Source organism: Podarcis erhardii (assembly GCF_964252035.2).
Source record: "Podarcis erhardii genome assembly, chromosome: Z".
Taxonomy (NCBI): domain Eukaryota; kingdom Metazoa; phylum Chordata; class Lepidosauria; order Squamata; family Lacertidae; genus Podarcis; species Podarcis erhardii.
The window spans coordinates 3,130,339-3,145,641 of NC_138504.1; the positions used below are offsets into that span (position 1 = coordinate 3,130,339).

Here is a 15,303-nt window from a genome sequence, read left to right on the forward strand (position 1 = left end):
CGGTCAGCCATGTGATGAGCCAGAGTGAAGCAGCTGCCTCAGGCAGCAGATGCCGAGGTGAGGGGACCAACCTGTGAGTGCCCTGTGGCCTGTCCTGTACCCCTACGTTAGCTGACTGCTCTGAAGTGCAGTGAAAGATCCTGTCCTTTCCAAAGTATTTAGAATAAGATTCAACAGTCTATGCAATTGGCTTCGGTATAGGGAAGTTTTTTTAAAATGTTTGAAGTTTTACTGTTTTTGATGTTTTAATTTGCTGGGAGCACCCAGAATGGCTGGGGCAACCCAGTCTGATGGACAGCATATAAATATCAACATTGAATTTCTCTGATTTCCTTTCAAAGCCATTAAAGTTGCTAAAGTTTTCAGTGCCTCTGGGTGTAATGGGATCTGGACCATGAAACTCTCAGTTGGTGACTTGTGGGAGTCAGTCGGTAGCTCACCACACCTCAACCAATGTGATGTATCACCAGGCATTACAGAACCCCAGCTGAGTCTTCAGAGATGTCCTGCTGCCAGAACAGCTTCTTCCAGAGTCCTCAGTTAAGGGGAAAACTCCTCTCCTGCACAGTTCCCAAAAAGTGTTTATTGTCCTCCCAGGGGCTTCTGCTTGCCTGGGATGCAGGAGAGCTGCTGCCCATCAATGCAGGTGATACTGGCAGATGATACGTTTTAGCCTTTTTTCAAACACCAACCTTGTCACCTTGCACAATTATTTTATATTGCTTCAAATGTCATTGCAATGTTAAAAGCCATAAGCCGCCCGGTGTGCTGGTTTTTTGCACCAGAAGAGCAGGAAACAAAGGTTTCCCAAAAGAAACAGATTGTGCTGATGTGCCACCGCAATAGTTTACCAGAATTTATGAGCAGGTCAAAGAGAGCGTATGTGCACCGATTCAACCTCCTTTGAAAATGACTTACATTTTGAGTATTTCCTCGTGAATTGTGACATTTATTGTTTCTTTGAAAGCAAAGATTTGGAGCCGCTCGCCAGGAGAAGGTAGGCTGGCTCCTCACCTTCAGTGAAACCTGGAAGACCTCAGCAGCATGTATAAGGCTCAAGAAATGTTTAGGAAGCCCCATTCTGCGGCCAAAGGCCTTAGAAGTATTTTTTGGCACATTCCCAACCCCAACCTCCCAATTAGATGGGAATGTGTTGGAAACGAGATGGTTGGACTGAGACACCCTAGAGATACTTCCCCCATCAACTACTGAATGGCTGTTTATGTAACAGCAGCACAGGAACAAGAGGAAGGTTCAACATTCCCAGGAATGTGAGTCAATCAAAAACTGAAACTGCCTGGGGAAATTGAAATAATGATTCATGGAAGAATCCTTGTACTGCCCAGATCCAGGAATTTTGGAAGAAGGAGGTGGACGACAGTGGCCTTGAGTATCTCATAAGTAACAGCAAGTCCTGTTGCCTCTCATCTGAAGAGCAGAGCGGTTGCGGTTTTCCTCCCCATCTCGGCACTGGGCTGAGCAAAGAGATTTCAAGCACTCTGCCCATCCCAGTGCTGTGATGGGGAGGAAATTGTCCCCCCAGGCCCTTGTCCTTTGCTGAGGATTTGACAGGAGAGGGGTTGCCAGCTGGTCACTGTGGTGCTCTGATGTGTGCATGTGAGGTGGGAGTTGGCAGTGGCCACAGCCATCACTGACACACTAGCCCCAGATGGGAGGCAGGGGGGCCCTTTGGCTGCGGGGAAAAGGGTTGGTCACTGCTGCCATCTCTAATCCCAGTGAACCCAGACATGTTCTGCACCGTAATGCAAAGCGGTCTGTGCATCCTCCTCTGCTGCCCCATCTCCATTGTGGGTTTCTATCACAGCATCAGAAACCCAAGGCAGAAACCCAAGGCAACCCCCCAGATGGTGCTGAACTGCAACTCCCAACAGCCCCAGGAACACAGCTGATAACCAGAGGTGGGTGCTACAGATTCACAACATCTGGATGATGCTCCCCACACCTGCTTTAAAGTGTTGCTCTCAGCTGGGGTCAGGGAGGGTCACAACAGAAGCACTCTCAACATATTCAGTTAACTATTTTATTTATTAATAAAGGAATATATACCACTGAATGACAAAATGTATAAGTGCACCCATATACCATTGTGGGAGGTGTGCCCGCATAGGCCTGGTGGAATGAAACAGCAGGCGTTTAAAAGTTGGGACAGAAAGCACCCTCTTACTCTCTATTGGCAAGGAGTTCCACAGGTCTGGGCTGATGACTCTAAAGGCTCGGTTTCTCGTTGCTGTCAATGGAGCCTCCACAATTCAGGGAATATAAATGCATGCCCCAGAAATTTAAGAAAGGAGCTCTCAGGTGCATGCTTGGGTGAAAAGTGGGTCCTGCGTCTCAAAAGGCTAAACTTTAAGGGACAGTGGCTACCAGATTCCAAAGAACCAGTTCTGTCCGGGGGGAAGGAGGGCAGGCAGAAATCTCAACAGGATCCTGAGAATACTTCTCTGGACAGCTATGGCAAGGACTGCAATAAAACAGTGATATATGAAAGGAAGGAGCAACAAGTGATTTCTTAGCAGCAAGCTAAAGCCAAGTGCTGCTGATCTTCAGAAACCTTTTCACAGACTGTGCTCAGAAGACTAATCTCTATTCAGTACAAATACACATCATATTGCTAAACTTTTAAAATAATTATAGGAATATAACTGATAAGAGAAATATAAGTGAAAATATATTCCCTCAGTTTTCTTTGTTTTTCTTCTTCGGGGGCTCCTCCTTCTCTTCCTCCTCTTCTTCCTTCTCCTCTTCTTCCTCCTTCTCTTCCTCCTCTTCCTCCTCTTCTTCTTCCTCCTCTTCTTCTTCCTCCTCCTCTTCCTCCTCCTCCTCCTCCTCTTCTTCTTCTTCCTCCTCCTCCTCCTCCTCTTCCTCCTCCTCAAGTGAAAGAATAGCTGAGGGAAAAGCCAAAGAACTACCAGTTAAAATTGGTATATGGCATGTACAACCATAAACTGTATTTTCACAGACCCTCCAAGTGTCCTATTTCCCAGGGATGTCCCTGATTTAGAGAAGCCATCCCATTTTCCAGTTAGATTCCAGAATGTCCCACTTTTCCTTAGGATGACCCTATTTTCATCAGAGAAATGTTGGAGGGTATGTTTCCATTATGCTGTACTTTCATTTTTTATGGCAAAAAATGGACACACGAGGAAGACAGGAAATCCAGGCCACAAGGAAGACAGCAAACCTTTGTGCCCTTCAGAGCCACATGCGCAGTCTGCTACTGGCCTCTGGCCTCCTGCGGGGAGGGATGCCACCCCTTCCACGCAGCGAAGGCGACCCTGGCATGGCTACCAGCTCCCCACAAAGGCGCACTGAACTGGGCTCCAGACTGTGGTGGGACTCCCCTAAGCCCCAGCCAACATGGCCAGCGCTCATCATGGATGATGGGACTTGAAACCCAACATCATTGGGAGGACCATGTCCCCGGAATTTGTGAAGACAGGATTCTCAAAAGTACCTCCTGCTTGTGGTTCCTGGGGTATTGCTGACAGCTGCTGGAGTTTTTCTTCAAGCTCCTGGAGGTTCATAAGAAATACTTGCGCAGCCATAAATACTGTTTCTGCCGCCGTCTTAAGGCCATTGAGCGCCTCCTTCATGTTTGCAACATCCTGGAGAGGACAGACACTTCCTGGTAGACATTTACTCCAGACATTTACAGAAGGCACAGAGGCACTGGTTGAAGAAGTTGGGAATGAGCAGACAGTGCTATTACTGAGAAGGAGCTCCACCCCAGGGTGCTAAAGGCATCACAGGCAGCGCCCAGAGAGCTCTTTCCCTAGCCTGCAGGTGCCAGAAGGCCAAGCGCTGGTGTTACAGCGGTGGTACTTCAGAGCTGCTCTGGATTCTGGGTATATAAATGGCATCGCCTGAAGTTTTGGATTGTGCTCTGCATTAGCAGAGAGGCTCTACCTAGCTGCAAATGAAGCACATTTCAGCTATTATAGAAACCATTTTTCCATGTATGCTTGTTCAGGAACTATGTGAACTAGACAGCTACTGCTTTAAATTGGCCCTTTTTCTGGCAATTTAAACGATCCAACCAGATTAAGTTAACCTGCCACCCACCCTAGGGTTGCCATACATCCAGAATTTCCCAGACATACATGGAATCCTGCTGTAGGAAGCAGTGTCTGGGCAGAAATTGGCAAAATGTCCAGAAAAATCCAGACGTATGGCAACCCACGTCAGCAGTGCTGTTTTTGGTGATTTTACTATAAAAAAGCTCAAAGACGTCCATTTTTTTGCGATTTCCCCCAAAAGCTCAGCAACTCTTCTGGGCTTACCTCAGCAGATATCACAGCAAAACTTGGATGATCCCCATTGATTGTCACCTTGGATCTCATGGCCTCAACTGAATACAAAACAAGTTATTTTACATCTCCATTCCAACATAAAACTAAAGCCTAGAGCGTTATTCTCCCCCTCATCTGGAATATGGTCCATAGCTGTCAACGTTTCCCTTTTTTAAAGGGAAATTTCCTTATTCTGAATAGGATTCCTCGCAAGAAAAGGGAAAAGTTGACAGCTATGATATGGTCACTTCCAGTCCCCTCCCAGCCAAAGCAGTTTCCCCCTCTGTCATGCAGTGCTAGGATGCCTCATGTTTTTTAGCCATAGAGGACGACTTGTATGACAGTTTTTTTCTGTGGAGTGCTGCCTCCCTCTGCTGGTGCAAGCTGTTTCTCCAGCAGAAAAAAGGCTTCCTGGTAGATTGGAAGTGGCCATCCCCAAATTCCCTAGGCAAGCATGCATGCCACACCTCAGCCAAAAGAGCTGCTATAACTCAGGAAAAGAAAGGAGCATCTGTGCATGTCATTCTGGTCAAGTTGGCACCGAAGTGGGACTTGTTCATCTGAGCTCCACAGGTGTTTTTTTTAATTGTTTGACTGGGTTGTTTGCTGTTTTTTCTTTAATTTGGGGGAAGGCCTTTTTATGTGCCCTTTCAATCCCCAAGAGCCAGCATTGTAAATCAGTTTTAAGGGAGTCTTACAACCACACCTGCCGCCACCCCCCACATCATCATCAGTTACACATACAGGCTTTTAAAACTTTGTAAATATCTTTTTAAAAGGTTAACCTTGTAATTCCTAAATAATTTTAAATATTTTTAAATACTTTTAAATTCTTTTTAAAATTGTGCTTTTTAACATTTATGTAAATGATGCAATAAAGGAACCAAAATGGCCAGATTTTTCCCCTGTTTCAGTTTCATAGCATAATGTATCCATTTTGCTACATGCCAACGATACAGTGTTGTTAGCACAAACACAAGTGGGTATGAGGTACTAAAGAACTTTGGGACACTGGGTCATAACAAACATTTGAATACAAATTGTACCAAGACAAAAGCCGTTGTATTGGGGGCACAGCCCAAGAAGCATAAATGGCTCCTAAATGGACAGACAATTGAACAAGTGAGGCATTTCAACTATTTGAGGATTTGGTTCTCTAATAGGAGTACTTGGTCGCATCAGATGACGGCCTCGGTCTTGAGGGCATCAAGATCTGCATAAGCAATTCTTAGCTTTACCAGATCTGAAGGCGGCAATAGGGTTGCCCCTGCTCTGAGAACATATACAGTGGTACCTTGGAAGTCAAACGGAATCCATTCCAGAAGTCCGTTCAACTTCCAAAACATTTGGAAACCAAGGCACGGCTTCTGATTGGCTGTGGAAGCCCCGTCAGACATTCGGCTTCCAAAAATAGTTTGCAAACTGGAACAGTCACTTCTGGGATGCAAGGTACGACTGTACTGGTAAAGTGCACCCACAGTTAACATGTGGGGAAGGAGGAGAATGATAGGAGCGAATCTGGAGAAACAGGGAAGCCATGAGGGAATGCACCACCTAGCCCAGATCCAACCCCAAGCCAATATCCCCAGCAACTGGAACAAATGAACAGAGGAACCGCGCAGGGGTTAACCAGCCAGGGGAAAGAAAGGCATGGGCCCTCCTCTGCTAGTGCAGGGGCCACAGCAAAAAAGACAAGTTTTATTTTATTTTATTTCCAGTCCATTTCTTATCAATATTTTAAAACCCTTTGAAGGACTGTAATGGCAGCACCCATGGAAGGGGCCTGAACCACTGGAGCCCATTTCCTGGAACCACCACCTCAACCCTGATCTAGAGACCCAATGCCAAGCCCTGGCATGGCTACCAGCTGCCCACAAAGGCGCACTGAACTGGGCTCCAGACTGTGGTGGGACTCCCCTAAGCCCCAGCCAACATGGCCAGCGCTCATCATGGATGATGGGACTTGAAACCCAACATCATTGGGAGGACCATGTCCCTGGAATTTGTGAAGACAGGATTCTCAAAAATACCTCTTGCTTGCTGGAGTGTTGCTAGCATCTGCTGGAGTTTGTCTTCAAGCTCCTGGAGCTTCCCAAAAAATGCTTCAACCTGCTTTAATACTGCTTTCACCGCCGTCTTAAGGCCATTGAGCGCCTCCTTCATGTTTTCAAGGACCTGGAGAGGACAGACACTTCCTGGTAGACATTTACTCCAGACATTTACAGAAGACACAGAGGCACTGGTTGAAGAAGTTGGGAATGAGCAGACAGTGCTATTATTGAGAAGGAGCTCCACCCCAGGGTGCTAAAGGCATCACAGGCTCTACTTAGTTGCAAATGAAGCACATTTCAGTTATTATAGAAACCATTCATCTGCCAACTACCCTTCTGGCCTTACCTGAGCAGCAAGTGCAGCTTGTCCTGGATTACCGTTGATCCCTTCACCCTCCATCAAGCTCCCCAGTGTGGATCTGTTGTCCTGACCTGAATACAAAAGAAGTGATTTTACATTTCCATTCCAACATGAAACGAAAGCCCAGAGCCTGGCTTCATGCTCCCCCTCATCTGGAATATGGTCCCTCCCAGCCCAAGGATCTCCTTGCAGAGGACTGCTTGTATGACAGAGGGTGTTTCTGTGGAGCCACCTCTCCAGCAGAAAAATGCCTCAGCCTGGTAAGATACCGTATTTTTCGCTCTATAAGACGCACCAGACCATAAAACGCTCCTAGTTTTTGGAGGAGGAAAACAAAAAAAATAATATTCTGAATCCCAGAAGCCAGAACAGCAAGAGGGACCGCTGCGCAGTGAAAGCAGCAATCCCTCTTGCTGTTCTGGCTTCTGGGATAGCTGCGCAGCCTGCATTCGCTCCATAAGACGCACACACATTTCCCCTTACATTTTAGGAGGGGGAAAGTGAGTCTTATAGAGCAAAAAATACAGTACTTTCTGCAATGGGAAAAAGTAGCAATGACTCCATTGCTAAAGCTTTTAGGTGTGGTCTTCAACATGTTTGAATTAAATTCCAATTCTCTTTTAAAATCAGATCATTAGGAAGAAAAGGAAAGAAAGGAGGAGGAGGGAGGAGATCAGTACCAAAGCGGGGTATTAGGCCAGGGGCATTTTGAGAGGAAAGGGCATTATTTAAAACAATGAAATGCTATCTATCTATTTCAACAACACCTGTAAAACACTTTTTAAAGAATTGAAATCATCACAATATATACATACAATTAAATAATCCACCTAACAGAGCAACTTTATGTAAAAATAGCTCAACCAATATAAAACTTAAATCTATTATTCAGAAAAGCGACCAACCACAACAGCACAGTTTTATAAACTGACCATTCAGTCAACACCCCGGAGACATTGAAAAAAAATCACCCCAAAGGGAGTTGAATCATCAAAGCAAGTCTTACTCATACTCCTTGCCATGTATCTCATACAAATTGCAATAAGAATAAAAATAATTTATTTATACCCCGCCCATCTGGCTGGGTTTCCCCAGCCATTCTGGGCAGCTTCCAACAAAATATTAAAATACAAAAGTCCTTCAGATATTAAAAGCTTCCCTAAACAGGCCTGCCTTCAAATGGCAGAAACACATGCAGCCTCCTGGTGTTAAATATCAACAATATGTATTGAATAGGAAAAAGCTTCCTTCTGTGTTAGCTTTGTTGTTTGTTGCAAAGTAATTCCCAAGAATAAGCCCAGAGTAGGTCTTTTTGCTCCTGGGGAAATGACCAGCAATTTCACTTTAAATGCAGCAGAAGGCAGAGGCACAGGAGCTGCTATGAAACAGGCGATCCTCAAATCACAATACAGGGATGGAATCAATCCTTTTGCTTCAGTAAAAACCTCAAGGGTCGTAGGTTGTGGTTAAATGAACTGGATGGTGTTACTAAGGAGCTAAAAAAATGAAACACCTTTTTCAATTTGAAAACTGTTTAATGATCTTTACCTATCCTGGGAACAGTACACGGCAGTGGTGGGCAGTTCCACAGACCCTCCTCCTCTGCCCAAAATGCATGCAGACCCATCAGCCTTCCCTTTCTCCATTTATCATAGCCGTACTTCTCTCTGTGCTCACCAGGATGTTACAATAAGTAAAATCAACTCCTGTCTCCGAATTATACACTAGAACACCTGAAATATTATTGTGCTCTGTGCCTGAAGGCAGAAATGGGCAGCGAAGGCAATACAGTCCCATTTACTCGGCTTTCTAGTCTCTCTTTCCATAGTCTTTCTTTCGCTTCCTGACCTAACGTTTGCCTCGCTTAACATAATTAATTAGTAAGTGAAGTTTTTACTCTTCCATTCAAGCAGTACAGGAAGTAAGAACGTGTAAAAAGGAATTCTACTTCTAGAATTCCCAACTCCTGACATAAAACAGGATAAAGTTTGCCTTTAAATACTACGCGTTAGAAACAGAATTTTAAGGGGCAGTCTTTTCTGGCAGTGCCAAATAAAGCTACTGACCCATTTCTAAGTCCTAAAATCCACAGTTTCTCTGGATACCTGAAAAACCCAGTGGTGTATGTTGGCTTTCCAAAGTTCAAACCATGTGCAAGGCAGCTTACAAAAAATAACATATTATATATTTTGTGCAAACACAGCAAAACTAGTCATAAACAATGAACAAAATGCCAAAAGGTACACAACCAAATTGGAAAAAATCCACGTAAATCATAATATTCCACATAAATCATATGATCCAAAATAAAGATGTAAAAAGTTAACATCAGCAACAGCAAAAATCCCCGCCACCCTCCCCCGAAAAAGAACCGAGCCCTCTTTTATAAATTGTAACAGAGAAAACCACTGGAAATTGTAACCTTCCACTATTAATTGTTCCCTTGTTTTAATTTTACAATCTCCTCGTTTCGACTTTAAGAACTCTCGACAGGTTAACCATTTCTCTTTATCCGTCACCCCTTTTCTGTAAAAAGCGGCTTCTGGTGAAACCCAAAATGGAGTCTTTGCGCATAAACTAACTTTATATCTATTTCCAGATTCTTAACACGCCACGCACGTCTAACAGAGTGGTTCTTAAAGTGCGCAATTACTTTAATTTTATCTACCACAAATATCCAAGCCATCTAACCCTTAAATCCCAACCTTCTAATTCCCAAAGTCTCTTATTTCTCAATATCCCCCATTCCGTTAACCGCACCAAGTTGCAACAAGCTGTAAAACAGAAGTCTAAAACGCAAGCTTTCCTTCGCATCTCGCAGAACTTTAAATGTAATTCGTGGTTTTTTTCACCTGTCTTACAAACCTAGGTCTTTTTGCCGCTTAAATGGTAAATCAGTAGTCAACCCATACTTTTTGGGAAAAGTTGTGTGGATCACAGAAAACCTACCTACCGAATAAGACGAATTGGAGTTTCTGTCGCTTTCTGCAAGCAACGCCACCCGAATTCCCACCTGGGATGAGTCGCTGAGGCGTCGGAGAAAGACTGGGGCGGGCGGCAAGTGGGAGGGGGAAGTCGTGCGCTTGTGTCCCGTGAGAAAAGCGCTGATCCTCCCAGGAGGCAGCCTGCTTGCAGACAAGGGGGCAGAGCCGGGGGCGGGCAGAGATGCAGCCTGGCCTTGGGGTGCCCGCCTCTGCCCGTGCGCTTTGCCGCGGGGCTCTTGCTAACGGGCTGGTTTCTGTGTCAAAGGGTCCTGGATGCTCGTCATCAAGGTGGCGCTTGGCTCTTTCTCTCTTCCCTGCTTGAGAGGTGGAATACCAGGTGTGCTGGGCTGCCTCTAAGCCCATCAAGGCCACAGGATGCTAGCACGACTCATCCCGGCTTTCTCATCTGAGGGGAAAGTGTGTGTGTGTGTGTGTGTGTGTGTGTGTGTGTGTGTGATTGTTTAATCTTAACCGCCATCCTGCTGGCTTTGGCAGCTTCACTGGGCTATACCGGGCCAGTCCCTTACCAACCACTTAGCCTACCTCACAGGGTTGTGGTGAAGATGCAATCGGGGAAACACCTGAGGCTTTGCTTCTGGATGTGTAGAACCCTGGCATGCTGCAGGCAGTGGAATGCCCATGGACGGGCCAAGAGAGGGGGCATAATGCAATAGTGGAGACTGAAGGGAGGACAATGAAAGTGAAGCAACATGGACACAGAAAGAGAGAGAGAGAGAGAGAGTTGAGCAAAATCCAGAGAGAGTTTTAGGATGGCAGAGAGAGGAAGAGAGACCAGGCAAGGAAGGAGCGAGAGAGCATCACAGGAGCCAGCTCTCACAGGCCCAGGTCCCCTTGGACCCCTTCCACAATAAAATATTTGAGGGGAACGGGCCCCCCAAGTTGATGTGCACTGCCATTCAAATGGTGTGCATGCACCATGTCATGTGATTGATTATGTGGGGTGGGGATATTTTATTCAAGTTGGCACCCTGGAGGGCACAAAAAGAATGAGGAGAACCAAACGGCATTTGGAAAGGGGGGGGGAGTGACTCCTGGGGTTCAGCCCCAGATCTCTGGAGTGGAAAGGCTCTTGGGCGTGAATATGAAAGACAGCATCTGGCAGAATAGGTCAAACTGAGCCAGTACAGATGGACCTGACTATTAGTTTGCTTCCTATGCCAACTGCCTTTTCGGGCACCTCAGAGGTGGCAGAGAGAGGCAGGAGAGAGATTCCAGCCTCTACAGAAGCCTGCACCCCTTTCCTCCCTGTCCCCACCCCAACTCATAGGACCAGAAGCAAGAGACAGCTTTGCTGAGCACGTGCCCTTTCCCAGGGAGCTGCAACTCTGCACCACTGTTCACTGAATAGCTCCTGAAGCAGCCACACTCCAGGCTCTTATTGTCACAGCCCTGCAGGATCAGACCAAGGCTCATCTAGTCCAGCTCTCAGCAGCCCAGCAGATGTCCAAGGAAAGCCCCAAGCAGACTCCAAATGCAGCCCCACTCTCCCCACTTGGGACGCCCGCAACTGGTATGCAGAGGTAGACTGCCTCTGCGGCTGGAGGTGCAGCATGGTCTAACCCTCCATGAATTTGACTAATCTTCTCTTAAAGCCATCCCTGTTAATACCTCTGGAAGGAGGTAATTTCAGTGTCACTAGGCAGTGTGTCTGGCCTGAATCTTCCAACATTCAGCTTTCTTAAAGAGATCCAGGTTCTGGTATGAGGGAGAAGGCATCGCTCTGCACCTTTCCCACATCGTGCATACTTCTATGATGTCCCCACTTTCCCCCCTCTCGCAAAGCCCCAAAGCCTCCTACACTGTAAGCCTTCCTTACAGGGGAATCATCAGAACCACCTGTGCTGCAGAGCTTCTGGCTGAAAGGCGACTCATGGAGATTTGCAATGACTGCTGCAATGCACCCCTAATGATTCAGATTGTATCATTATAGCCTTATTGTGTTTATTTGTTGTTGATATATTAAATTTGTATAATCTTAGAAGCGGTGTGGCTGTGAGTACCATGAAGGGAGCCTGCACTTTGTGATTTGCCAGGGCACTACTGCAGGTTAAAAAGGAGCAAGAGGCAAAGATCCTTTCCCCAGTAAAACATGTCTGCACCCAGGGTGTTTCCAGACTGTCAGTATTTTGTGGAAGGGATTCAGGTCCAGCCCAGAACCTCAGCTTTTCCAGTGAGAATGGATTAAAGCACTCTGACCATTCCCTTAGCAGAATCTAACCACTGTGTTAAGTTTTGGGCAAGCAAGACATGAACGCAAAACGAACATGTGGTCATCTCCTCTGGAGGAACCCCTGAACTATAAATATATTTTGTATTTATAGTCTTTTGTATTGGCATCCCAGAACTGTGAAGGTTGCCTCAACTGTTGAGCAACACAGCTAATGAAGAAGGAGTGGAGTGTCTCCGGGGGGAGCATAGCTCCCATTCCCTTCCAAACACACAGAAAGGACAGTGTGGTGGCACCCAGGGAACAGTTGCAGGAGCCGGATGGCTGGCTGAAACACACACCATTGCACTATTATTTGAATGGGATTCAATCTGAATCAGCCAGTTAGTGAACTTGGTGCTCCTGTGCAACAAACCCACTACAAAATTGCTCTTCCTGGCACACTTCCAGGTCCCCCCAGCTGGGCTTTTTGCAAGAGGAAAAGTGATAGGTAAATGCCCTGGAAAGCTTGATACATGTAGTATCACCACCCCACAAACAAATCAGGATGAATGCTCAATAAACAGGTCACCTGGAAGGATCTTTCTGCATATTCTTCCTTCTGAGCACCTCACAAGCAGCATACTGCATGCACTTTGTCCCCTGAACTTCTATGTTATACACACATGTGTGAGTCTAGGCAACCCAGTCATTGTTTAAATGAGGTCATCCAGAGTTTTGGAGTACATTGTCAGCAATACGTTGCTGATTCACAGCTCTACTTCATCTTTACATCTGTGGCTGTGGCAGAGGGTGCAATGTTTTAATCTAATGGCCAGCTCTACTTGGAGAGACCGTGGGAAATGAGCTCCCTGCATTTTCTTCCTCCTTAACACCCAGAAGTAGACCCAAAATTCTATTTCATACACACAAGCACATATGCACACATGCTGCAGGCTACCCCAATCTCTGAGCAACACAAGGTTCCAGGGCTTCCAGGCACTTTCCCAGGATTCCTGTTTCCTTCAGAATGAGGCACAGCAGAGCCGTGTATTGTATATTACGTTGAAATCTTTTAATAAAAATTGATTTTTTAAAAAGAATTTGGAGAAAGGGTTAGCGTCCTTGAGGTCCTGAACATCTGCAGGGGGGCGGGTGCTGTAGCATGAGAAGTTTTTATCTCACTCAGTTTCCAGACAAAACAAAATCAGGCAGAAGCACAAGAATGATGCAAGCAGAGAGTTAGACCTTCACCACTTTGGATTCAGTTTCAACAGAGTTCATTTTAATTTAATGTAATTTAATTCATCCTGTATCATTTCTACCCCAGTAGATTGTCAAAAAAACATAAAGCAAGTTTACAAAAACTCCTCATGGAAATGTTTAATGATCCAGTGAAATACAGGCACACATTTCAAAATATTGCCATGACCATTAAACTCAGCAGTAAGCAAAAGGCTTTCCACACCCTGCAGCCTTCCACATGTCTTCCAAAGGCCCCTAAACCAGAATGCTTTACGGAGGTGTGGGGAAGAGTACAGTGAAGGCAGCTGCCTGGGTCCCTAGGCAGGGAGTTCCAAAGTGTTAGTGCTGTTGCACTAAAATATAGATTTCTTGCAAGTGTGGAATGAGTCTTACGTGGCAGCTGTAACAGTCCCAGTTGTGCAGGTTGAGTAGGCACACAGGGCGTAAGGCAATCCCTCAAGTGTAGAAGATGCCAAGCCACTATCCTGAAGCAGGGTATCGAAACAAATGAAGCAATAGAAGCAATACCCCTGAACCCTGGAAGGAAAACATCTGGAAGTACAGATATCAGAGAACATATGACCCATAACATTGACTGTGACATATTACAGGGAAACTCAGTTGCCCGGCAAACTTTGGCCCAGGGAAAAGGATAGAATTAGATGTTGATACCAAACTTGTATTTGTCAACTACCCAAAACCGAAGGCCTTTCTATCATGGACAGACCACATAATGCGTCTTCTGAACATCCTAAATGATATGCTGCCACATGTAGTAAAGCCAAACGACATTGCTTCTATAATTTATACTATGATGTTTATTCGGTAGAAACAATGATTACCTTTCAAGATCAGAACCTGGCTAAACTTATCCATAAGAAATCTATTCCTGAAGAAAAGAATAATAATACCAAGACTTTTCGAAAATAGGTTACCAATGACCCTATTCTCTGCTGCCAAGAGCGATAAATCAATGACAAATGAGGAACAGGAAAAAATTAGGAAGGGGCAATGGTCCCAAAAAGCCTGTTCGACCATCATAAACAAAGGTGCACCCTTATATGGTTTGCATCATCCCGCAAATGAGCGGAAGGATAATCTCTCTCCAGAAGAAAATGCTCTAATAAGTCATTTTTGGACATTACCTTCCTTAGCACAAATCAAAATTTTAGAAAGACAACACTTAGAAACAGATTAACTGGAAAGGACGAATGTAAGGATGCCAGAGAGGAGGATCCAGCAGTCGACCAGACTCCCTCCAAAAAGGTTCCCATGGGGGAAGAGTTCCCTTCTCAGGCACACAACTTGGCAGTCTGTCACCCTCACAACTTTCAGGTAATGGCAGAGATAAATCTGCCTTCATTTACGAAAGTGCAATGTATAGGAGAAGGTAGTAGATTGCCCCCCCCCCCAAAAAGGGAAACCACCACCATGGTGACCTCACCGGGTTTCAGGACTAAAATGAGATACTTAGATGAGGAGGAACTAGGCTCCAGGCAGATGGAACATCCTCCGGAGGGTGCTCTGGTAAACAAAGGCTCTACAATTTTCAGTGTGAGTACTTTATATCCATTGTCTGAATTCATCAAACTCCTGGGCTGTTCCCCATGCAAAGACACTGTTAAAATAAGTAATATCCAGCTGCCACATAAATAAGCAAATTCCAAAAACTTTTCAGAAGATAATTGACAAAGACTAAATTTTAGCAAAGCCAAACCCAACCTTAGCTTTACAACATGGAATACAGCAGGATGGTCTAAAAAGGCATCTGACGTGTCTTTTGTCCAATTCCCCCAAGGGTATGACATTGTATTTCTACAGGAGACTTGGAGTGTAAGTGAAATAGATGTTAACGGCTTATCGTTTTGCCTCCCTGGATCACCAAGCTTCAAAGGGGGGCAAATTAAAGGCAGCTTGGGTACCTTTGTATTTTACCCTTGTAAAATTGGGGAGAAGCAGCATGTGTGGAGGTTGCTTTCCTGCCTGGCTTGTGGGCCTCCCAGAGGCATCTAGTCAGCCAGTGTGTGGAACAGGATATTGTTGTGTTTGTTGCATTATCTCCAATGGCTAGACTTCACTCCAAAGGCAGCTCCCAGCCCAAAGTGGATGGGCATTGCCCTTCAATTGCTATGTGTGATTGATTATGCAGGGAGGGGCTTACCCCTCCCCTCATTTTTATTCATGT

The 15,303-nt window shown here is 45.5% G+C and overlaps 1 protein-coding gene across 1 annotated transcript; it reads right to left on the bottom strand.

Annotated features, from left to right (window-relative positions):
* Positions 1-2,073: 2,073 nt before the first annotated feature.
* On the bottom strand, positions 2,074-10,069 carry LOC309333313 (uncharacterized protein; the record flags this gene model as incomplete). Its single annotated transcript, XM_081846690.1, has 6 exons — positions 2,074-2,906; positions 3,476-3,626; positions 4,302-4,369; positions 6,341-6,485; positions 6,708-6,793; positions 9,676-10,069. 6 exons carry the CDS (start codon positions 10,067-10,069, stop codon positions 2,698-2,700), a joined length of 1,053 nt encoding a protein of 350 aa, XP_081702816.1. The 3' UTR covers positions 2,074-2,697.
* Between the last annotated feature and the right edge of the window lie 5,234 nt (positions 10,070-15,303).